The following is a 25,633-nucleotide window of genomic DNA, read 5'->3' on the forward strand; positions in this document are numbered from 1 at the left end:
ACCCCGAATCTCAGGATGATCCTGGTGGCTCCCAAATGGCCACAGGCCATTTGGTATCCGGACCGTGCTCTTCTCGCAGGAGAACCGAGAGAGATTCCCCCTTGGCACAACCTTCTCGCCCAGCCACACGTCGAGCGGTACCACCGAGCAGTCAGTCTCTACGTCTTCCACGGCTGGCTGTTATCCACCATCTCTTGCGAACGAGAGGCTTTTCTCGTAGCGCAGCAACAGAGATGGCTGGAAACGTCCGTCATCCTCTGCAGCTGTGTACCAGGGGAAGTGGGCCGTCTTCTGTGGTTGGTGTCGTAGACGGGTCTATCTCCTCTCAGAGCCACTCTTCAGCAGGTAGCGGATTTCCTAGTTTTTCTTCGCCGAGAGAAGCTCCTCTCAGTCCCCACAGTCAAAGGATACAGAGCCGCCTTGGCGCTCGTCCTGAAACTGAGGGGATTGGACATCTCGAACTCGTTCGAGATCTCCTTGCTTATGAGGGAGCTTCGAAAGGTACTTGCCCACCCAGGGAACTCAGGCCCCCTGCGTGGGACGTGACTCTCGTCCTTAGGAGTCTGACTCGAACGCCGGTTCGAGCCCTCGAGAGTCGTCAGACAGGGATCTGACCCTCAAGACCCTCTTCTTGCTGGCCCTGGCATCGGCGAAGAGAGTAGGGGAACTTCATGGTCTTTCCTATGATGTACGACAATCCAGGGGATGGGGATCTGTGACGCTCGATTTCGTCCCGAACTTCGTTGCGAAGACTCAGAAACCGTCGATCCCTGACGACAGGTTCGAGTCATTCACGATTCCCTCCCTATTGGACTTCACCGATAATGATGCGGATGAGATGCTGCTTTGTCCCTGTGAGGGCGCTACGGCGCTATCTGAAGAGAACTCGACACCTCAGGCCTGAGTGTCGACGCAACTCTTCGTTAGCACCGGGTTCACCAAGAAAGAAGTATCCAAGAACACTCTTTCATTCTGGCTGCGTGAGGTCATCAGGAGGGCGTATGAGGCTGATGGTAGGGACGACATCCGTACGTCCCGTCCGAGAGCTCACGAAGTCAGAAGTATTGGCCCCTCGTTGGCGTTTCGTAAGAAACTAACTTCTCCGTGGCGCAGGTCCTGAAGGCGGGGTCTGGTCTAACCAGACTACCTTTACGTCCTTCTACCTTCGGATATTGCCCACAGGTCCTTGGATACCTTTTCCTTGGGACCCGTGGTGGCTGCTCAACAAGTTGTGTAGCTAACCAGATCCTCGCAGGCTGAACAGCATCGAGTCCTGGTGTGACTGTGTGGATGGATGTGTGAGTGAGTGAGTGACTGGCTCTCTCTTCCCCTCTTTTCCTCCTCCTCTACCTGTGGGCAGAGGGCCACGGTCGTCACTACGCTGGATGAGGACGAGATGCAGGTGAGCTATATGACAGAGCCCCATCCTATCCCTTTCACTAGGGATAGGAGCAGAATATCCACCACTTCCTTCTACAAGGGGGGGAAGTGGATGCCTACAAGAGTCAAACCCATGACTTATATTTGCTCCTGTACAGGAACAAGTTCTTACATTGCTGTACGAAGAGATACGCATGCCTCTCTCTTAGTACTCGGGTCCAGAGGTCTGACCATTGATCCTGCGGTGCACACCCCGATCAATCGACAGAGGCTTGGATCCCTCCCTCGCTCTTACGACCAGGGGAGGCTTCCAAGGTTGGGCGAACACCAGTCTGTTCCCCCCCCACAAAAAAAAGACTCAGATTCCTCCACCAAGAAGTGAGTCTTCCTATTGTTAAAAGGACGAAGGTTGTATGCCGTGTCGGAACAAATGACAATTTTGTCTAAAATTGCATTTTTTCCTAACTATCAAACCTGAGGTCCTTTTACACTTAGCCCCACCTCATGCCACCCCTCACTCTGCAGTTTTTTGCTTGGGCCAAAAGCAAAAAGTGATGTTTGGTTTACCTCCCAGTCGCGCGCGCGCGCCTGTCGGACAAGCAGTTAACTACCGAACCCCTTGTTCGAAAGCTTACGACCTATCCAGCTGCCGCTAGTACCTTCCTATTGTAAAAGGACCTCCAGGTTTGTATAGTTAGGAAAAAATGCAATTTTGACAAATTGTCATATTCCTCCCCACCAAGAAGTGAGTCTTCCATATTGTTAAAGACCGATGGTTTGTATTACGTATCGGAACAAATGACAATTTGTCGAAAATTGCATTTTTCCTAACTATACAAACCTGAGGTTCCTTTACATATAGTCCCCTCCTCATGCACCCCTCACTCTGCGTATTTTGCATGGGCCAAAAGCAAAGTGTGATTTGTTTTACCTCCCCAGTCGCGCGGCGCGCGACTGTCGGACAAGCAGTAACTACCGTTCTCCCCTTGTTTCGAAGCTTACGACCGTTCCAGCTGCCGCTAGCTACTTCCTATTGTTAAGGACCTCAGGTTTGTATAGTTAGGAAAAAATGCAATTTTCGACAAATTGTCATTTTAATTCATGTCTATTATCCCTCCCTTTTTTGCAACCAAATTACCCCCAAAAATTACAGATATTTCTAAAGTAGATACTATCCAGTGTTTCTAACCTTGTTGTACATCTGGCTGCCTGAAAACAATAGAGAGCAGACTACGGATAATTAGATTATAATTTTTTTTTTTTTTTTTTTTTTTTTCTATCACTTTTCATGATTTAAGTCTATATTAGTATTTTGATTTTTTTAATAACAGTATGCCAGAAATGAATGTAACCTTTAATGTTTGCATGCTAAGAATGGCAAAATCATCGTTGCCACATTAGTGGAGCTTCACACATACGCCGATGCATTAATATAAACTGTTTCCATTAATTCTAGTTGTCATAGTAATGCAATAATGCTGAATTGCTTTAATATTTTGTATATATACTTCCAATACATAGCTTAAAAAATTTCACCAATTTTCCACGTTTTGTGTATAGTCATATACCCAGTTTGGGGGGGGGAGGGTGAACACATACCGAATTGGCAACATAGAGAAGAGAGAGAGAGAGAGAGAGAGAGAGAGAGAGAGAGAGAGAGAGAGAGAGAGGAAGGAAGAAGAAATGGGTGGGGCGGTGGAAGGGGGGGGGGGGGGTTAGGTGGAGGTTTTTATGAGTATTTGTTTCCATTTCTGGATAATGAAGTTTTTGTCTCTTGGTACAAGGACAAGTGTTGTTATTCTTTACGATTAGTGATTCACGATACTCTTAAAAATTACGGCACTGGGTGTAATGCACTATAGCAAAATCTCGTTCTGATACGAGTGTTCGTTACGGAAATAATAGTGCCAAAAAACGTTCTTGCACCTGTCTCTGAAACCCACAGTAGGTATGCTGATTAGTTGGCATCAAGTTTTTTTGTAATCAAGTATTTTTTTACAAAGCCAGCTATTGTATAAATTTGTTTTTTCTCAATCAAAACATATGCCCCTCAATGTGCTAACTTTCTGTTTAACAACTTTCTGGTCATTGCAAATTCGGCCCATATTTCTTATGGTGCGAAAACAGACGGAGGCCCAGGGACCGAAAGCGATTGCATCACACTACGGCGGTAATCGGTGGCAGTAAAACGTCTTCATATATCCAGAAAGTAAATAATAAAGATATATATGCGCATTACGATTATAACAATACATGAATTGCTGATAACAATCTGCATGAATAATTGTAAACTCTGTTCTGCAAGAAAGGTGGAGTATAGCAAATATTTACAATAGGTACGCAAGTCAAGATGTCGTGAACGTCATAATACAGAACTTTAGAGAACGTTCTAAATTTCCGAAAATAATTACTTAATTTGAGTCAGAATAGAGTTACTTTTCTCAATAGCGAATGTTTTACAATCAATCTCATAAATATGTAAAATATTGATGTTTTACTAATTATTTTGAAAAAATAATCTAGTGCACGTTTTCGTTGTTGTCTTCTACCAGAAACAGTTGTTTACTCTAAAAAACGTTTGGTAAGGGACCGTGTTCCGATTGTTGTGATGAAAGTGCCCCCAGCGTCTGTGGTACAATGGTGTGTGGATTTATCTCAGGAAATGGGAAGTTTGTTGAAACACAAGTGACTCCGTAAACATCGAGATGGCGTCAATCTTCTAAAAAAAAAAAAAAAAAAATGAAGCGTAAGTAAAATTTCGAAAGCGTTTGGTGAGGTTTTGCACTGCCGTGGGACACCCTGTTCACTACCCTAGTTGGAATGCTTTAAATTTGGCCTTTAATTTAAGGGTTAACTGGAGAAATACCTACTTCGAAAGGAGAGTAGAGGTCTTTAGCTCCGTTTCTCACCAACAAGAAGTTGCGACTGATGCCATCTCCGGTGTCAGGACGTGTTATAAGTACTTTTTTGGAGGGTGGGGCATGCTATGATCATAGTTGAGTTGATCCAGGCCATGCAGTGTTTTACCCCATTTCTAAAGTAGATACAATCCAATGTTTCTAACCTTGTTGAACATCTGGCTGCCGAAAACCATATGCGGAACAGACACGGATTATGAGGATTGTAATTTTTTTTTTTTTTTTTTTTTTTCAGCACTTTTCATTGATTTAAGTACTATATCAGTATTTTTTGATTTTTTTTTTAATAACTATGCCAGAAATAAATAAATACCGTTAATGTTTGCATGCTAAGAATGGGCAAAATCATTGTTGCCACATTAGTGGAGCTTCACACATATGTCTATGCATTATCATAAACTGTTTCCATGAATTCTAGTTGTCATAGTAAATGCAGTAATGATAAAACAATTGCTTAATATTTTATGTATATATTACTTTCAATACATAGGCCTAGTTTTTCACCAATTTCCACGTTTTGTGTAAGTCTATACCCAGTTTGGAGGGGTGAACACACACCAATTTGGGCAACACAGAGAGAGAGGGAGAAGCAAGCGAGAGAGAGAGAGAGAGAGAGATGAGATGAGATATTGCCAAAAACTGCTTGCACTGTGTCTGAAACCCATATTAAGTATGCTGCTTAGTTGTCAATCAAGTTTTTGCACTGCGTGGGCCACCCTTTTCACTACTCTCTGTTTAATGCTTTAAATTTGGCCTAAATTTCTAACTTTGGAGAAAATACTTACTTCGAAAGGAGTAGAGGGTCTTTTAAACCTCAGTCTCTCACAAAACAAACAAGTGGCGACTGATGCCCATCTCCGGTGTCAGGACGCTTTATAAGTACTTTGTTCCGATACGTAATACAAACCATCGCGTCCTTTAACAAATAGGAGTAGCTAGCGCAGCTGGAACGGTCGTAAGCTTCCGAACAAGGGGAGAACGGTAGTTAACTGCTTGTCCGATCGTCGCGCGCCGCGCGACTGGGAGGTAAACATAACCACTTTTGCTTTCGCCTTTGTGTGGGAAGGAACGTGTTCGCCATCGCTCTCGCCGCTTGTCGTTTGCTTCAATTCTTGAGTATTTTGGTTTCTATTTTCTTGGTTTATCAGAGTGATAGTAAAGTACTTTTTCTCTATTTCAATTGATTACAATGAGGTGAATCAGAGGAAATTGAAATTTCACCGCGCCCTCCAGTCGCCCAGTAGAGTGTCCCGGGTGGCGGGAAGGACGTAAATGTGGGGGGTTCAGGTCCTTTGTGGAGGTGGACCCCCCCACGAGGGTTTGTACTCGTTGTCGAGGGCGAGAGCTCTCGTAACGAGCCATGTATGGTTTTGTATGGATTGGTCCGAGGGCGCAGTGGTGCTGTACGAGGGCAAGGAAGAGACTTAGGCGGCCAAGCAAGTCATCGGAAAGTCCAGTGAACTCCTTTGGTGACGGACCACTTCGTCCTCTTCCTGCCTCCCGGCCAGCCCCCACGGTTTGCGCCTTCCCCTGCGGGGGGGGGGGGTAGCGGAGTCCGTTTCCCTCTCTCGATCCGTCGAGTGTGGAGGAGGGCGCCCGCTACCCGGGACGTACAGTTGTATTCGGGGTCTTCTGTCCCGCTCTGGGGGGGGAATTTCGCCCCCCATGGCGCGGGGAAGCCCCTCCTATTAAACCGACTCTTGTCTCCGCAGGTGTGTCAGCAGCGAAGGACGACTTGGACAGGTGTGGGAGTCGCTGGGACGGCAGGGAGTGGCCAGCATCCAGGGGTTGTTACAGCGGTTGGGCGGGGTCGGCCGTGGTCACTCATGGTGCGGTGACCACCACGACCGACCCACATTAACTACCCTGCGTATGAGATGCCACATCTTGTATATACGCTCACATAATGTCGGTGGACACCCACGGTGGCAGTACAAAACCAATTGCCGCCGTTCCAAAAGAGGACGATGCCACACCACCTGGATTTTTTCCTTTGCCGACCCGGACTTCCGCTGCCCCAAGAGTACCCCCCTAGACCTGCCGCCAGTGCCACGGATGTCGGTGACTGTCGACAGGACGCACCTGGCTCTCCCTTAGTACTGCCGTGCCTGCCCGTACCTGTGGCCGCTCCAGCGACTCTTTCCTTTTCAGGTGCACATTCAATTTCAGATGTTCCTGCTGTTCCTGCTGTTCCCGGACTGTTCCTGCCGTTCCGCTGCTGGTTGCTGTAACAGTCTCAGTCCTTCCGGACAGGTGCAGTCGGGCCCTGTTTCCGCTTTCGGCAACTGCCCCGCTCCCTCCATGGATGGAAGACCTGACGTCTGTCCTGCGGAGCCTGGCGAAGAAGAAGAGGAAGAGGGAGTGTCGTGCATCGTCTTCATCGTCTTCTTCGTCGTCTGCTGCCTCTCCTTCCCTTCGACTTCTAAGGCCAAACAGCCGAAGAAGAAGAAGGTTGCCTCCTCCCCCCCTAATAAGAACTCCTTTCGGGATCTTCTAAGGGCCCGGCTCGCTTAGGCGACTGGGGAGCTTCTCTCGCTGGTCTCCTGTTCCTTCGGGGTGCGGGGGCCCGTCGCTTCTTCTGCAAAGAAAGAAGTCGACGGGACCAGAGGTGCATCAGCTTCGGCTGGTGCGTCCTCCACCTCGTGCTAGTGGTTCTGCCGCTAAGCCAGGTTCCGTCTCGGCTGCTTCTCGTTCGCGAGAAGCACCGAGTGGACGCTCTCTAAGAGGACCGTCCAGCCAAAGTTTCGACGGCCGAGCTCGCTCGCCGTCAAGACAGCGGCACGGTAGCAGAAGACTGGCGAGAGTCGTGCACACGACTCTGCCAGGCCACTGGACGCTCTCGCAGCGACCAGCCCGGCTGCTCGGGCTGACGTGACGGTCCCATGACCGGCCAACGGGTTGGAGGCGAGGAAGGAGTCCCACGGCCCGCCGTACCAGCACGGCTAGTACCAGCGGTTTGACCGCGCCGAGAGGACGCTGGCCGGTCTCGACGCGAAAGGGAGCCTAGCAGGTCACCCGTCCGCCGCTCCCGATGGGACCCCCCCCCCCGGGCGAGACGGTGACCCAGCGGCAGCTCGCCTGACGCTAGAGAGCGGTCCCTCGACGTTTCTCAGCCGAGCCAAATCGCCCCCAGGCGAGCGGCGACGCTAGGCCTGCTGCTAGACCGTCACCGCGGGTTGACGATCGGCAGCAGCCCTCTGCGCACGCTGGTCCTGCCAGCGAGCGCCGGGGGGAGCGTCAGGTCTGCCTCTCCTATACCTTCACCTCCTCGGGCTATACCGGGAGGAGCGAGGTACCAAGGAGCGATCACGAGAGGTGCGCCGCTCGTGATCCAGCTATGACGCCGTACGGCTCAGGCACGGTCTTAGGACCGACCAGGACGTACGCGCAAGTAGTGGAGGCGACCGTCAGGGGTCTGTCGCTGTTCCTCCTTCTGAAGGAGGAGTATCGAGGGATATGCTCTTGTTGGAGGGACTGGACGGTCCTACTCCACAGGACGCTGTGACGCCCGAGATACAGAGGAACTTCGCGGAAGTCATTAAGCTGATGCGTCTGCATAATGGCCTCGCGGAAGGATCGCCGCTACCACCATCAGAGCCCACGTCCCGGCTCGAGTCATTTTGGGGTCCCAAGAGGGAGCCCAAAATGATGATGGGGTTGCCACGATCAGAGCTTGCGGACTCAGTCCTGGATCAGGTGGAGAATCTCGTCTCAGGACGGGAGGACTCGCTAAAATCCGGACGGTCCTCTAAGCTGCTTCCTCCTCCTCTACAGCGGCAGAGGCGTTTTTACGTGCCATCAGAAGACCCGATACTGCCGAAACAGGTTAACCCGGAGTTAGCGAGGCTGACTCCAGGTGTGTCCCTGCAGCAGCTCCTGTCGGAGAACCTATGGTTCTCGCAGCAGGAGGCACTTGCCCTGGAATCTACCGCTATGGCAGCATTCCAGGCAGTTTCCTGGTTGGATTGTGGTCCCTCACAATATCCAAGGTGGCGGCCGGCTCCGGGAGTTCTGCTCTCGAAGACGACGCTTCCTTCAGGAGACTGTGCCAGTCTGGAGGAAGAGCAATCTCTTACCTCGCCCATCAGACTGCTAACCTGTGGGCCAACTTGGTTCTTCGGCGTAGGGACGCAGTCCTTACCCGAGTGACCAAGGGGGGGGGGGCTGGGCGTGAGGCGGCACTCGGGCTAAGAAATGGACCTCTTAGGAGTTCCCCAGCTCTCTTTCCTGGAGAGATGGTGGACGCTGCGGTGGAACGGCGGCGCACTGACGAGAGTGACCGCTTAGTCCACCAGGCAGTCTCGAAGGTTTCTGGGCAACCTCGAGTAACTGCGGCCAAACCAAAGAGCTTGGCTAGCGCTTCCACGGCGGCGAAGACGGTTGCACCGTCCAAACCCCGTGTGAAGACTCCAGTTGTTTCGACTTCTGCGAGAGGAGGCCGCCAATCAGCCCTCCTCCCAGCCCTCCTTTCCCCGAGGAAGTGCTGGAAAGAAGTCGAACGAGGAGGGAAACGCTAGGGACGGCGTTCCCCTCACCTGCTGCCGGAAGTGGGGGGGGTGTCCTGGCGAGCCATTGGGCGACTTGGCAGCGCTACGGCGCCGAGAACTGGATAGTAGACGTCCTTCGGAGGGATATCTACTACCCTTCGAGTCTCGGCCCCCCTCATCTCCAAACCGGTCCATCTACAGACCTATGTCCGGGGATCAGCAAAGGACAACGCTCTTCGACAGGAGATCAAGACCATGCTGGCGAAAACGAGCTGTGGAAATCGTGGAGGACCAGTCACCAGGCTTTTACAACCGCCTCTTCCTAGTGGAGAAGGCCATCGGGGGCTGGCGCCCGGTGATAGACCTCTCTCCCCTGAACCGCTTCGTTCGCACGACGCGGTTCACGATGGAGTCGGCACGCTCAGTGCTCGACTCGATCAGGGGGAACGATTTCATGCTTTCGGTGGACCTGAAGGACGCGTATTTTCAAATACCCATCCATCAGTCCTCCAGAAAGTACCTCCGCTTCATCTTCGACGGGACGGTGTACCAATTCAGGGCACTTTGTTTCGGTCTCTCAAACCGCCCCACAGGTGTTCACGCGGAGTGTTCACTTCTGGTGTCGGCTTGGGCCCATTCGAACGGGATACGTCTTCTGAGGTATCTCGACGATTGGCTAGTCCTGGCGAGCTCCCCTGCTCGCAGTTGCTAAGACAGAGATCGCTCCTCAAGTTTTTGTCGCGATCTCGGTATCGTGATAACTACGAGTCATGCCCGATCTCGAACCCAGACAGAAGATGAAGTACCTGGTATGCTGATAGATACGGTAGCAGGCAATCCTTTTGTCCCGCAGACTTGCGTATCACAAGCAATTCAGGGAGGCAGCCGCCGTTTCCCTGTCGCGGCAGGAAAAGGCAGCACCAGCAATGGGCAAGTCGTGATCGGCCATACTGTCGTCACTCGAGAGGTAGTCCCCTCACGGGGGCGTCTTCACCTGCGGTCTCTTCCGTGGAGCTAAGGGAGAAGTTGGTCCCTAGACCAAGGATCCTCCTTAACTTTTCCGTGGCTAATTCCGGACAAGGTGAGGCAGGACCTAGCCTGGTGGCTCGACGCAAGAACCTCTTAAGAGGATTGCCCATAAAAGAGGCGCACTCCCTCCCCGAGATGCTTTCTGTCTCAGACGCCTCGACGAGGGATGGGCGCACACCTGAGGGTTGCCTGACTGCAGGTGTGTGGGGACCATCACGAAAAGCAACACCTTCACTCAATGTCCCTGGAACTCAAGGCGGCGTTCAACGCTCTCCGAGATTTCGGGACCGCTTTGGTGGGACACTCAGTTGTGTTGATTGCGACAACACCACAGTAGTGGCATATGTCAACAACAGGGGGGGCTATGTCTCTTCCGCTCCATCAGTTTTTGAGGTGCGGTGCAGAGTGGCCACGGCTCTACTCGATAGGCTGTCAGCAGCGCTACATTTCCAGGCAAGAGGAATGTATTAGCAGACAAGCTCAGCCGTCGGGATCATGTGATATGGACCGAATGGGTCTCTACACCAAGATGTGGCGGAAAGGCTCTTCAACCTGTGGGGGGCCGACCGGTCGTAGACCTTTCGCCACCGGCACAACAGAAGACAGGGTTTGTCTCCTCGGCCCGTGCGGACCCATGGGCAGCTGCAGAAGGACGCTCTCCAACACCCCTGGGACAACCCTCTTCGCTCGCCTTTTCCTCCCCTTCTGTTCCTGATTTCGGAAAGTGATCAGTCGAGCGCTGGTCACTCCCAATCTCAGAATGACCCTGGTGGCTCCCAAACGGCCTCCAAGCCCCGTTGGTATCCGGAACCTGCTGGCCTCTTCTTGCAACGAACCGGAAGAGCTACCCAACTTGGGCCAACCTTCTAGCCCATCCACACGTAAGAACGGTACCACCGCGCAGGTCCCAGTCCCTTCAACTTCACGGCTGGCTGTTATTTCCACCATCTCTTTCGAAACGAGAGGCTTTTTCTCCGTAGCGCCAGCAACAAGAGATGGCTGGACCCGGCAGAACAGTCCCCTGCAGCTGTGTACCAGGGGAAGTGGGCCTCTTCTTGTGGTTGGTGTCCCGTAGACAGGGTTTGTCTCCTTCCATAGCCACTCTTCACAGGTAGCGATTTCCTCGTGTTTCTTCTTTCCGCCGAGAAGCTCCTCTCAGTACCCACAGTTAAGGGATATAGAGCCGCTCTGGCTCTCGTCCTAAAACTGAGGGGACTGGATATCACGAATTCGTTCGAGATATCCTTGCTAATGAGGAGCTTCGAAAGGTCTTGCCCACCCAGGAACTCAGGCCCCCTGCGTGGGACGTGACTCTCGTCCTTAGGAGTCTGACTCGAGCACCGTTCGAGCCACTCCGAGAGTCGTCAGACAGGGATCTGACCCTCAAGACCCTCTTCTTGCTGGCCCCTGGCATCGGCGAAGAGAGTAGGGGAACTACACTGGCCTTTCTTATGAGGTTAAACATTACCAGAGGCTGGGGATCTGTGACGCTCGATTTCGTCCCGAACTTCGTAGCTAAGACTCATAATCCGTCGATCCCTGACGACAGGTTCGAGTCTTTCACGATCCCCTCCCTGCTGGACTTTAACAGATCAACGATGCGGATGAGATGCTGCTTTGTCCTGTGAGGGCGCTACGGCGCTATCTGAAGAGAACTCGACATCTCAGGCCTGAGTGTCGACGCCTCTTCGTTAGCACTGGGGTCACCAAGAAAGAAGTCTCCAAGAACACGCTTTCTTTCTGGCTACGTGAGGTGATCAGGAGAGCGTTACGAAGCTGATGGTAGCGACGACATTCCGTACGCTACCGACGAGAGCCCGGACGAAAGTCAGAGGTATCGGACCCTCCTTAGCGTTCCAGTAAGACTTCTCCTCCGTGGCGCAGGTCCTGAAGGCAGGTGTCTGGGCCAACCAGACCACCTTCACGTCCTTCTACCTTCGGGATATTGCCCACAAGTCCTTGGATACTTTTTCCTTGGGACCTGTGGTGGCTGCTCAACACGTTGTGTAAGCTTACCCCAGCACCCGAGCAGGCAGAAACAGCATCGATTCCTGGTATGACTGGGAGAATGCATGTGTGAATGAGAGAGTGACTGGCTTCTCTTCACCATCTTTTTCTACCTCTACCTGTGGGCAGAGGGATACGGTCGTTACCTTGCTGGAAAGGAAGTCAGATGCAGGTAAGCTATTCAAACAGAGCTCATCCTATCTCTTTAACTAGAGATAGGAGTAAATATCCACCACTTCTCCAACAAGGGGGAGAAGTGGATGCCAACATGAGAACAACCCATTACTTTACATTTTGGGCTCATGTAAAGGAAAAAGTTCTTACATGCTGGTACGAAGAGATACGCTTGCCTCTCTCTTAGTACTCGGCCCAGAGGTACTGACCATTGATCCTGCGGTGCACACCCCGATCAATCGGACAGAGGCTTGGATCCCTCCCTCGCTCTTACGACCAGGGAGGCATTCCAGGGATGGACGAACACCAGTCTGTTCATCAAAAGACTCAGATTCCACCCACCAAGAAGTGAGTCTTCCTATTGTTAAAGGACCGATGGTTTGTATTACGTATCGGAACAAATGACAATTTGTCGAAAATTGCATTTTTCCTAACTATACAAACCTGAGGTCCTTTAACATAAAGTCCCTCCTCATGCACCCCTCACTCTGCGTATTTTGCATGGGCCAAAAGCAAAAGTGATTTGTTTACCTCCCAGTCGCGCGGCGCGCGACGATCGGACAAGCAGTTAACTACCGTTCTCCCCTTGTTCGAAGCTTACGACCGTTCCAGCTGCCGCTAGCTACTTCCTATTGTTAAAGGACCTCAGGTTTGTATAGTTAGGAAAAATGCAATTTTCGACAAATTGTCATTTTTCTGAGGGTGTCCAGCTGTGACCGTCGTTGAGTTGAGCCAGTCCATGCTGTTTTTTACCCTAAGGTAAAACACCGCGTGGACTGGCCAACTCGCTGACTACCACGGGTAGGCCACCCTCCGAAAAAGTACTTTTGACGCGTCCTTACATCAGAGATGGTCATCAGTCACGAGTTGTTGTTGGTGAGAGAAGGAGCTAAAGACTTATACTCTCCTTTTGAAATAAGTATTTTCTCCAAAGTTAGAAATTAAGGCCATATTTTAAGATTTAAACAGAGGGTAATGAAAATGGGGGTGGCACAGTGCCCACACCACCAAAAACGCTTTTGAAATTTTTACTTACAACTCGGAATAATTAGAAGATTGACGCCATGTCGATGTTTGCAGAGTTGCTTGTGTCGATAAACTTCCCATTTCCTGTGCTAAATCCGCACACCACTTGTACCCATAGACACTGGGACACTTTCATCACAACAGTCGTACACCTGACCTCTAACCATACTATCGAAGGGGACTATGGCATTCTTTGCAGCTTTTTGCGCTCTTCAATTGTTTATCAGTTTTGACAATTATGTGTTTTCTCCAAACTGGGTAATGAGACTTACACAAAACCGGGGAAATAAGTGAAATTAGCGTATCTATTTGTAGTATATATACATAATACAGCAATTTCATTTCTGCATTACTATGACAACTAGAATTCATGGAAACAGTTGAAATATTTGTAATTTTTCGGGGTTAATTTGGTTGCAAATAAGGGATAATATACATGAATTAAATAAACATTTTGAAGTAGTTAAACTAAATAATGAGTAAAGTAAACAATTAAGGGAATAAAGCTTTGCACCCATAATCAGTGCTGTCGTCTGCTGCCCGTCCTGTGTTTGCGAAGTGAGTAGTACTTAAGAACCAGGAACAGCAACGTGGTTCAAGTTCAGTGTGGAGTGAATTAAGACTAAAATGTGTCTAATTACAATCAAATAAGCAAGGTAAAAATGAATTAACTTCAAACCATGACTCTACTGGTATGTAATCTTATACCAATACTGATGGACTGACTAATGAATTTTTTCTTTAATTAAGAAAATTTACATGATAATAGTTAATGGTTACCACCTTCTTATGATTTGAGCAAACGTTTAATTTAGATATGGAAAAAAGATCTTAAATTATGTAGTTTTACCCCCCAAACCCTTTGCATCTATAGTTTCACCACCACAAAGAGGTTTGCAGAGGGGTCTCTTTGTGGTGGTGAAACTATAGATGCAATGGGTTTGGGGGGTATAACTACATATTTAAAGAATTTTTTTTCCATATCTAAATTAAACGTTAGCTCAAATCATAAGAAGGTGGTAACCATTAACTATTATCATGTAAATTTTCTTAAAGAAAAAATTCATTAGTCAGTGCATCAGTATTGGTATAAGATTACACACCAGTAGAGTTTAAAAATGTATTTTGTCTTTGACTACTTGTCTATATTTATGTAGCAGTGTGTAGCTTCAAGTCTGGTGTAGAATAATTCCTTGGAGAGACTTGGAGTGCTTACTAATGTGCCTCCTTGTCTCTCCACAGGTAGTGTCCAGTGCTGTCGACTTATTGTTTGATCTGTAAGATACGTGAAACCCAGGCTTGGTAATACAGCTAGTTGGTATTTTTGAAGAAGACGCAAAATGCCGCAGAACGAACACATTGAGCTTCATCGAAAACGTCATGGTAGACGTTTTAATTATGAAGAAAAGAAAAGGAAAAAAGAAGGGAGAGAACCTCATGAAAGATCTAAAAAGGCACAAAAGCTGCATGGCTTGAAGGCCAAACTGTACCAGAAACAGAGATATTCAGAAAAGGTACAGATGAAAAAGACCATAAAGGCTCATGAAGAGAAATTAAGCAAAAGAAAGGATAAGGAAGCAGTACCAGAGGGGGCTGTGCCATCGTACTTGCTGGATCGTGAGGGCCAAACTCGTGCTAAAGTTCTTTCAAATATGATAAAGCAGAAAAGGAAAGAAAAGGCTGGTAAATGGGATGTACCTCTCCCAGCTGTAAGAGCTCAAGCAGAGGAAGAGGTATTTAAAGTGATCAAGACAGGTAAAAGAAAAAAGAAGGCATGGAAGCGACTTGTAAAGAAAGTGACATTTGTTGGTGAGAACTTCACAAGAAAGCCACCCAAATTTGAAAGGTTTATTCGTCCTATGGCGTTGAGATTCAAGAAAGCTCACGTTACTCATCCTGAATTAAAAGCCACATTTCATTTGCCTATTCTTGGTGTTAAGAAGAATCCCAGTTCAACAATGTACACAACTTTGGGTGTTATAACTAAGGGTACAGTAATAGAGGTAAACATTAGTGAACTTGGACTGGTAACTCAGAGTGGTAAAGTGGTCTGGGGTAAATTTGCGCAAGTTACAAATAATCCAGAAAACGATGGCTGTATTAATGCAGTGTTGTTGGTATAATTCATTAGAGGACCTAGGAATAAGAAACCAGTTCTTTATTATGTAACTATTCAAGAGAATAAATAGTAATTACAGCTAGTGTTTTATTTAACACAAATGACTTGCTCACTCTTTTGATACTCTGCCAGTGTGATTTGTTTTTAAAAAAAGAAATACCTATATATACAAGTGTTTCTCTCCCTCTCTCTCTCTTCTCTCTTCTTCCTTTTTTCTTCTTTTCTTTTCTCCTCTCTCTCTCTCTCTCTTCTCTCTCTCTCTCTTCTCCTCCTCTCTACTCCCGTATCACTTAACCCAAGGTTTTCAGGAATGGCTGAAAATTATGGCTGCCAAAAAGTTACATCCTGGTCTCCCATTTAGGTAAAATTATGGATGCCAAAAGGGCAAATCATGAGCTCCTTTGTGTAAGTTAACCAGTTCACTTGCAAAGGGTGTCTGTTACTGCTTCTAGTCAGTCCTTCATTTTTCATTTATGTAGTATTGAACATTTGTTGCCTTCATCTTGAAGCTTTTCTCTCCATGAGGTATATCACTGTTGCTTGAGTAAAAGTTATTATGACAAACCGTAAAGGAAAATGAGGATGCTCTTATAACAAAAACAAAAGATGTATATTCTGTAAAGAAGCACTTTTCTTTGTATGATTTTAAGGAAATTAGTGCAAATTGTAGGTAGTAAAAGATATTTCCCACATTTACATTTCACTGTTAGTCCCCCCCATAGGGTATACTGTAGGCATTACACAAAGTTCTTTGCAGCTTCCCTTTGGCCCGTAGCTTCAACCTTTTTCATTCCTTGTACTATACCTCCATTCATATCTTTCTGCCATTTTGCTATCCACCCTTTCCTAACAATTATTCCATAGTGCAACTGCCAAATTTTCTTATTAACCTTTCAAACCTTACTACTATCAATTTCCTTTCTAGAACTGAAGGGTAGGTCCCAGTGTTTGGTCTTTGGCCTAAACTTTATATTCCGTTCCTATTATTACAGCGTAGGGAGTGAATAGAAGCAAAACCTGGATCAGTTACAAGTTCAATGATTAATTTATTTCATTCCCTGCATGTTTACATGAAGAATGTTGAGTTTATATGTTCAAACTTCTGAGTTGGCCTACCCTCACTCTTGCCTTTTTCTGTTTTCCATTTCAGAATAGCCAAGATGCAGATCTTCGTTAAAACTCTCACTGGCAAGACCATCACCCTTGAGGTCGAGCCATCTGATACCATTGAAAATGTCAAAGCCAAAATTCAGGACAAGGAGGGTAAGTGACTTCATAAGCTTAAAAAGTTGTCATTCGATTCATCATTTTTGTGTATTGATTACCAGGATCATGGAACATTCAAAGTTTTTGTGATAATTAAAATATTTTTTTTATTTCAGGTATTCCTCCAGATCAACAGCGATTGATTTTTGCTGGAAAACAGCTTGAAGACGGTCGCACACTTTCTGATTATAACATTCAAAAGGGTAAGTCTATGGTTAACTTTCTTCCCACAGTCTTAATGGACCAGTTATTAGAGGAGGCCTGACACTTTAGAAGTCTTACTCTAAGACATAAACATGACTATCTAGTTTACTGTGCATGTTGGTGGCTTTGTACACAAGATTGCAGCAAAAAATAAAGTAATTTGACTTTTTACCTTGTACAAGGCATTTGCCGGGTTCCAGAAAATCATGGAAATAACACCAAATGTAATGCAAAGTACAGAAGGGTGGGTGTGGGTTTTGGCTACAAAGCCAGTAATTACTTGCTCTTTTCTTTTTAAGCTGATCGTAGTTCAGTTGCTGATGCCACCATGTAATAGGAGAGAGGCTTCTCAGTTATAAGTTGTATAATGCTATTTGGAACTGCTTGTGGAAGTACATGTATATGTTGAGAAAGCACTAAGGTTGGCCCCTTTGTTTATCCAGTTTACATGGTTATAATTAAGGAATAAGATACTGTATACCCGAAATTTAATTAATATTGTAGATGAAAGATAAATTAATGATAGACACATGGGGTTACCTCTGTTCTATAGGTTTTATCATTGCTGTACTTTTAATTACTTGTTACTGAATGATGTGAGCATATAACGGTACACTAACTTTAAATGTTGAAATGTAAATATGAATTCACTAAATTAAACAGTTAAGATGCAAAAGTCTTATGAAGAAACAAAATGTTGTTAGTTTTATTTTATGTTCAGTTAGATGTCAGGGTGACATTTTCAGTACACCTTTAATTCATTTACATTTTGTGATCACCGTACGGGATTTGGTTTGTTGCAACAATAATTAGTTTATTAGCTACATGGGTGGCTATTTAAACTGGGTTAGGCAAAAAAAAAAAGCCTTGTCTTTTTATTTATATGAAGGCAGTCAATCAATTGGTAAATATAATGCAACCCAGTGCAATACTGTACTGTAATTAGATGTTTGGTAACAAAGTAAACATCAAAACATGAGCAGTAAGTATAATAATTCAGTTAAAGGTAGAAGAAAAATTAGTACGTACTGTGTATTTTTCGCCTTTTTGAAAAGTCTGGAGGCCTAAAGCATTTTAAGGTTTTTTGTTTCCTTACAGAATCTACACTTCATTTGGTACTGCGACTTCGTGGTGGTGCCAAGAAACGCAAGAAGAAGAATTACACCACCCCAAAGAAGATTAAGCATAAGCATAAGAAAGTTAAACTGGCTGTGCTGAAATATTACAAGGTCTGTATTGCTAGTGTTATAGCCGTACTGACACTTGATGAAATACATCCCAACTCTGAAGAGTATCCATTTTACCATAACTTTACAGCCCTTTTTCTACTAATTCTCAGTACTATAACACAGTTGTTTTGAAGCTTCTCACATGATGGTTTTCCGGCGCGTGGCAAATGGCCACAAATTTTATAAATTCAATTCAATTCAATACATGATGGTTTTCAATATTGCTTTAAAGGAAAATTAACAGTAAAGGAAGTAGTTCTAAGAAAATCAGATTTTTCTCTCCTTTCACAATAAGTTGCAGATTTTCAGTATTGAGCTTTGGCAGAGTAGCATTAAAGCAAACAAATAGAGTATTCCATGAGTACAGTTTACTCTCTTGCTTCATTATGGTTAACTTGATAGTATGTATGGTATTTTTAATTTATGGGAGGTTTGTTAGATATGCAGTTTTTATATGGCAAGTCACAATAAATGGTTGAGTTTCGGTAACACAGAGTGTAAAATTAGAATTTACAAGACAAAGGTTTTAAAAATGGGTATGGCTTGCTATTTATTCCTAATATTTTTCAGGCTAGATGTTAGCTTTTGGTTTTGTTTTTTCAGGTTGATGATAATGGGAAGATTACCCGCCAGCGACGAGAGTGTCCAAGTGAGGAATGTGGTGCTGGTGTATTCATGGCAAATATGTTTGATCGCCAGTACTGTGGATGTTGTCATCTTACCTTTGTTTTCAATAAGCCAGAATAAAGTATTATTCTAGGTACTTGCATCGTTTGTATTTATTTGCCATTTACTTTGGAATGTTCTATTAATCAGCATCATTGTACTTCTTGCAAAATCTTAAACATACAGAACGGGACACAAATCTCCTGTAGTTTGGTAGTGTGAAGTTTAACTGGAATTTAATGTCTGCATCTTGTACTTTTAGACAAAGCAAACATTGGATCAAAAATGTATTGCAGGAACAGCATTCTTTATGGAATACTCAACATCTTACTTATGGAGTTCGTTCTGTCACTGCAGCTTGTGTGGTTCTTTGTAGGGTGTTACCAAGGATCCATTAAGCCCCTAGCTACAACCCCTTCGTTCCTTTCTCTACCTTCGTTCATGTTCTCTCCCATCTTTCCAGTCTCCTAAGTTGAATCGTAGTGTAACTGTGATGTCTTCCGCCTGTTACACCTTTCAAGCCTTTAGCTGTCATTTTCCATTACATCGCTGAGTGGCCATTCCTCTAAATTCTGTTGAATCATCTGAATACTTACTATTAACCATATCAAAGTCATCTGCCATTGTTTTAGAAAAAGTGGAAAGTAACCAACAAGGTGCCTCAAAATATAATTTACTTAAAAATATCAACGGGTTGGTTATTTAAACTGCATGAATAAAAGGGTAAATCTTGGTGGTGTCAATTTCTTTTAAACTAGAAATTTACTAAACTATAGTTTTAGTGCTAAAGCAATGAACCTGGTTGTTGATCAAATGCAGAAAGCGTTGATGCCTTATTGAGAATGCAGCAGCTAATGTCAGAAGTCCTCACACTGTCCCCCAGGACTTCGTCCGTCCAAAAATAAAATTAAAATTTAGTGAAATTTAATAAATCCGAACAAAACATTAAGGAGTTTGGTAAATACCAGAAAACTATCTATTATGTGGGTAAGAGATTAAAATTCCTTAATATGCAAATATATATATAACATATGAAGGCAGTACCTTCCACAGTTCACTGGAGGCATCACTTGGGGTTCTCTAGCGCCTCAGTGCCGTGGTTGGGTTGGTGTTTGCTTCTCGCCTCGGTGGTCGCGGGTTCAATTCTCGGCCATTCCAATGAGGAGTGAGAGGTGTATTTCTGGTGATAAAAGTTCACTCAACGTGGTTTGGAAAGCCGAAGGTCCCGTTACTAAATAACCACTGGTTCCAAGCAACGTAAAAGCACCATATAGCGTCTCAGTGGCGTGATCGGTGTGGTCTTGGCCTGCCACTTCAGTGGCCGCGAGTTTATTCTCAGGCATTCCATCGAGGTGTGAAAGCTGTGTATTTCTGATAGAAGTTCACTCTCGACGTGGTTCGGAAGACACGTAAAGCCGTTGGTCCCGTTGCTGAATAACCACTGGTTCCATGCAACGTAAAAGCACCATACAAACAAACTTATGGTTCTCTGCAGTGTCCCTTCATCCTGTTGCTGGACGTACTGGGTAGAGGTTTTTCAAAGTAAATCTGAAGAACTAAACCCTTCGTCAGTCTTTCCAAGAAAATTTAAAGACAAATTTCAATCAGACCAAAGAAGACAAAACGATAATTGTGAGTGTCAGCAGTGTATCCAAGAAGGCGTAACACCTCGATCCGAATCTCGCCATGAACGGTGTGGACCGCCTCGGCAGCGTGGTTCGTATGGTACTAGTGTCCCACTTCGGTGGTTACCGTTTCGATTCTCGTCCATTCCATTGAGGAGTGAGAGATGTGTGTTTCTGGCGATAGAAGTTCACTCTCGACATGGTTCGGAAGTCACGTAAAGCCATTGGTCCCGTTGCTGAATAACCACTGGTTCTATGCAACGTAAAAGCACCATACAAACAAACAATGAACGGTGTGGATGCTCATGTTTTTTGCAAGATTGCAAAGAAACGAAACCTTTAAATAAAGAAAAATTGATAAACGTGATAAGGAATTTCTTAGCTAGAAAAGGGATCTCAATCCAGCTACAATTACATACCAAAGGTTGTATGTGTATTACACTTACAATATTATCGTGAGAGCAAAATAGCAGTGTTAGACAATTTCTTAGCCAAACAAGAAGGAATTAAATTCACTACTGAATCAGAAGATAAATGTCAAAAACACAAAAAGAAAAAGCTAATTAAGTGAATAATTACACAGTTTTTATATAATATATATATACATATATAAGTATATTATATCTATCTATATATATATATATATATATATATATATATATATATATATATACATATATATAACAAAATAATCTTTCTTTCGTTCCATTCAATTATATTATTATCCAATGGAACATAAATGGTCTGAAAACACGAATGCACTTGGTTGAAATGCAAAGACTCCTAGAGCAACATGAACCACTGCGCATATGTTTACAACACGTTAATAATCCAGTCCCATCAATATGTTATTACTTTCTGGCATCCTCCGTTTCAGGAGAAGGCAAGATAGGAACAGCAATATGTTCATAATCGTGTAACCTATGTTAAAGTTACAGTTAACAATAATTCATTTCAAATATCTCCAATTTGCCTGCATATGATAAACAAAACTAGCATTTTAGTCTGCAGTCTATATAATCAACCTAAATGAAAATTTAATATACGGCTCAATATCAAATATTTTATCACAGTTCACTAAGCCAATTCTTAGTTTTAGTGATCTTAATGCTCATCACCTCTTATGGGATGCCAGTACCATCGACACAGAAAGAGCAGGTAAAGATATAGAAAATCTAAGACTTAATTACAACTATTGTTGTTTGAATTAAAATTAAATCCCAACATACTTTTCAAAAACTCTTGGGGCCCTATCATCTGTAGACCTGTCAATTTGTTCCACTTCGTTAGTAGACAGATTAGAATGGATACCCTGGATGACCTTTATACCAGCGATCACTACCCAATCGTAATCACATGTCTTGAAGATAGTCATCAACAATTTATTCCAAAATTTAATTTTAAAAAAGCTGATTGGGAAAAGTATAATTTAGTTACCAAAAATGTTTCCCCTTTCCAAAGTAACAATGATCACAATTAAATTAATTCATATTTTACAGATTTCGTAATCAGTTCTGGAAATAAATCGATACCAATGACAACTTGTAAACCAAAAATATATCCTGTTCCATGGTGGTCTAGATAACTTTCAGATATTATCATACTTAAGCACAAGATGAGTAGACGATTAGACAGACTAAACCAAAGATATAACAAATTATATAAAAGTAATAGATATACATTGAAAGGGTTAGTATTAATAGCTATGGTAATTGATTATATCAAACCTTTATTGAATAAGACATCTGCTCAATTCAGGAAAAGTTTAGTAATAGGAAATCATCTTGGCATAATTACGTCTCAGACTTCTCAGGTGGCACTGTTAAACAAATGTGGGATAGATTTAGAAAAATTAATGGCAAATATAGTCGATCACCTAGATCCCCAATATTACGTAATGGGAAAAAGAGTTCATGATTTAAAAGAAATATCAAATATAATAGGTCGCCACCTAGAATCAATAGGCAATAGCTTGGATTTTGATGAACATTTTCGCATTAGAAAAAGCATGAAGAGAAACATATAATTAATTTTGAAACTCAACAATTATACTACAATGTCCCATTTACATTAGAAGAATTTGATGCTGCGATAAAAACTTGTAGTAACTGCCCCAGGAAAGGATAATATCTCTTTTGAACTCCTTATACATCTGGACATTAAATCCAAAGAATACTTATTAATATTTTATAATATGGAAAAAGAAACTACTTCCCAAAGCATGGAAACACGCTATTGTAATTCCTATACCCAAACCTGGCAAAGATCCAACATCAGTGAATAATTATAGACCTATATAACTAACTAGTTGTCTTTGTAAACTCATGGAAAAGATGGTAAATAATAGACTTACATGGTATTTAAAGAAAAATAAAGTTCTAGTAGCAACCCAATCTAGAAGTAGGAAAAATCATTCAAGTTTGAACTCATTAACCCTTAAACGCCGACTGGACGTATTTTACGTCGACATTTTTTGTCTCTCGGGTGCCGACTGGACGTATTTTACGTCGACATACAAAAGTTTTTTTTAAAAATTCGCGGGAAAAATACTTTTAGGCCTACCAGCCGAAAACTCTTGAATCACGCGCCTTGGGGGGATGCTGGGAGTCACGGATCAAGGTGTTTGTTTTGTTTACAATTGTTACGCAGGCGCGCAAGCGCGAATTTCTTTCTTGCCGCACTAAAAAGTATCTGTGACACATCTCTGAAATTATTTCGTCACTTTGACATAATTTTTGTAGCCATTTTAAATTAGCCGTTACATAGAGTATTATCATGAAAATGTGCGCATTTTTATGTAGAATACAACAAAAAAATACTCATGATTGTAGCTTTTATCAGTTTTAAGATATTTTCATATAAATAACGATAAGTGCCAAAATTTCAACCTTTGGTCAACTTTGACTCTACCGAAATGGTCGAAAAAAACGCAATTGTAAGCTAAAACTCTTATATTTTTAGTAATATTCAATCATTAACTTAAATTTTGCAACTAAATTGGAAGTCTCTAGCACAATATTTCGATTTATGGTGAATTTATGAAAAAACTTTTTCCTTACGTCCGCGCGGTAACTCTTCCGAAAATAATCATACATGCGATTGTGGCAATGTTTGCACCATTTTAAATTAGCCGTTACATAAAGTTTTATATATGAAAATGTGCGCAATTTCATGCACAATACAACTAAAAACAACCCATGGTTGTAGCTTTTATCAATTTTGAAATATTTTCATATAAAAAATAAGTGACAAATTTTCAACCTTCGGTCAATTTTGACTCTAACCGAAATGGTCGGAAAAAAACGCAATTGTAAGCTAAAACGCCTATATTCTAGTAATATTCAAGCATTTACCTTCATTTTGCAACAAAATTGGAAGTCTCTAGCACAATATTTCGATTTATGGTGAATTTATGAAAAAAATAACATTTTCTTTACGTCCGCGCGGTAACTCTTCCGAAAAAATCATACGTGCGATTGTAGTAATGTTTGCACCATTTTAAATTAGCCGTTACATAACGTTTTATATATGAAAATGTGCGCAATTTCATGTATAATACAACAATAAATAGTTTGAAGGTTTGTAGCTATTCTCATTTTCGAAATATTTGCATATAAATCACGATAAATAGAAAAAAAAAACCACGTTCGGTCAAATTTGACTCTACCGAAATGGTCGAAAAACGCAATTGTAAGATAAACTCTTACAGTCTAGTAATATTCAGTCATTTATCTTCATCGTGAAACAAATTCGAAGTCTCTAGCACAATATTTAAATTTATGGTGAATTTTTAAAAAAAACTTTCCTTCCCTCCGCGCGCGGATTCTCCGCCACAAATCTCCGAAATGCGTAAGTCCCATTCTCGGAATATTTGCTTCCGTTTCATATTAGGCATTTCATAGAGTTTTATATATGAAAATGTGCGCAATTTTCATGTAGAATAAAACGAAAAATATTTGAAAGTTGTAGCTTTTCTTATTTCCGAAATAATTGCATATAAAAAAATATATATATAAAAAATTCGACATTCGGTCAACTTTAGCTCGTCAGATATGGTCGAAAACTGCATTTGTAAGCTAATATTCTTACAGTATAGTAATATTCAATCATTTGTCTTCATTCTGAAACATATTGGAAGTCTCTAGGACAATATTTAGATTTATGGTGAATTTTTGAAAAAAATATGTGTTTACGTAAGCGCGTTACGAATTCATGCATTATTTTGTGATAATATTTTTCTCTGTTGTTGCTTTTATCGTTTTAACAATGTGTTATATATCAAAATGATCGCAATTTAGTGCACATTACAACGAAAAAAAAGTAACTTGTTACCTTCAAACCGTTTTGCGCACAGCGCGATTTGAATACAATTATATATGAAATTTCGTTTTTTGCGCTATCATATATCGCATTATTTATATATGATAATGATAATTTTTTTCATTTCTGATGGTTGCATACTAAACTTCAAGCAATGACAAAAAAAGGAGCCAAAAATGAACTCTTAATCTTGAAAACTAAGCGCGCTGTGATTTTTTGAAAAAATATTTTTTCCCCGCTTACGCGCTCACTCTCAAACCCCTCCGGCATACGGGAGTCATTTTTTTATTTACGCTCCGGCGTTTAAGGGTTAACATCACTAGAAGATCAAATCAAAAGAGGATTTGTACAAAAGAAAATTACTGTCTCAGTCTTATTCGACATTCAAAAGGCTTATGATACAACATGGAGATATTCAATCTAAAATCTCTATATGACATCAATCTAATGGGTGAACTTCCAATTTTTATACGAAATTTCCTAACAGAAAGAACATTCCAGACTAAAATTGAAACAGTATTATCAGAAACATTTGAAATAAAAAAAGGTATCCCACAAGGCAGCGTACTAAACAGCACATTATTTGCATTAGCAATCAATAATATTGTTAAAATGGTTCCAAAAGATGTAAACAACAGCTTATATGTTGATGATTTTTTGCCATTTTTTTACACTTCAAACAACCTACGCCCCACACTCCAAAGAATTTTTAAAATTATCCCTCCATAGCTAAAATTTGAACAATGTGCATTGTCTGTTGGATTTAAATTTTCTGTTGAAAAAACACATTTTATAATAAGATCAGCGCTGGCTCAAAAATCAAGTTATATCTCTTACCATGAATAACACTCCCATCCAATTTTATCCAGAAGTCAAATTCTTAGGCCTATATTTTGACAATGATTTGAAGTGGAAGGCCCATGTGAGACATACCAAGGCAAACGCCTTGAAAGCTTTAAATATATTTAAAAAATTAGCCCACACTTCATGGGGTGCTGATAGAGAAACATTATTGAAACTATAAGGCTACAGTTCTACCAATATTAGAATATGGCAGTCCAATTTATAGTTCTGCTAGTGAGACTAGTGCATCATCTTGGGCTTCGTTTAGCCACCGGAGCATTCAAATCATCACCAGTCCAATCCTTGATTGTAGAAAGTGGAGAAATGCCACTATCTTATA

At 43.2% G+C, this 25,633-nt stretch overlaps 1 protein-coding gene across 1 annotated transcript in view; it reads left to right on the top strand.

Moving 5' to 3' along the window:
- The window catches only part of LOC135196232 (ribosome biogenesis protein NSA2 homolog), a 26,941-nt gene extending 8,333 nt beyond the window's left edge, over positions 1–18,608 (top strand). The window contains 5 exon segments of the mRNA XM_064222879.1: positions 14,264–15,174; positions 16,226–16,403; positions 16,523–16,609; positions 17,709–17,839; positions 18,443–18,608. Of these exon segments, the coding sequence (XP_064078949.1) occupies positions 14,362–15,174; positions 16,226–16,403; positions 16,523–16,609; positions 17,709–17,839; positions 18,443–18,586 (1,353 nt within the window). The 5' untranslated portion in view covers positions 14,264–14,361 and the 3' untranslated portion in view covers positions 18,587–18,608.
- The last annotated feature ends 7,025 nt before the right edge of the window (positions 18,609–25,633 follow it).

The sequence above is a fragment of the Macrobrachium nipponense genome, chromosome 17 (genome assembly GCF_015104395.2).
Source record: "Macrobrachium nipponense isolate FS-2020 chromosome 17, ASM1510439v2, whole genome shotgun sequence".
Classification (NCBI taxonomy): domain Eukaryota; kingdom Metazoa; phylum Arthropoda; class Malacostraca; order Decapoda; family Palaemonidae; genus Macrobrachium; species Macrobrachium nipponense.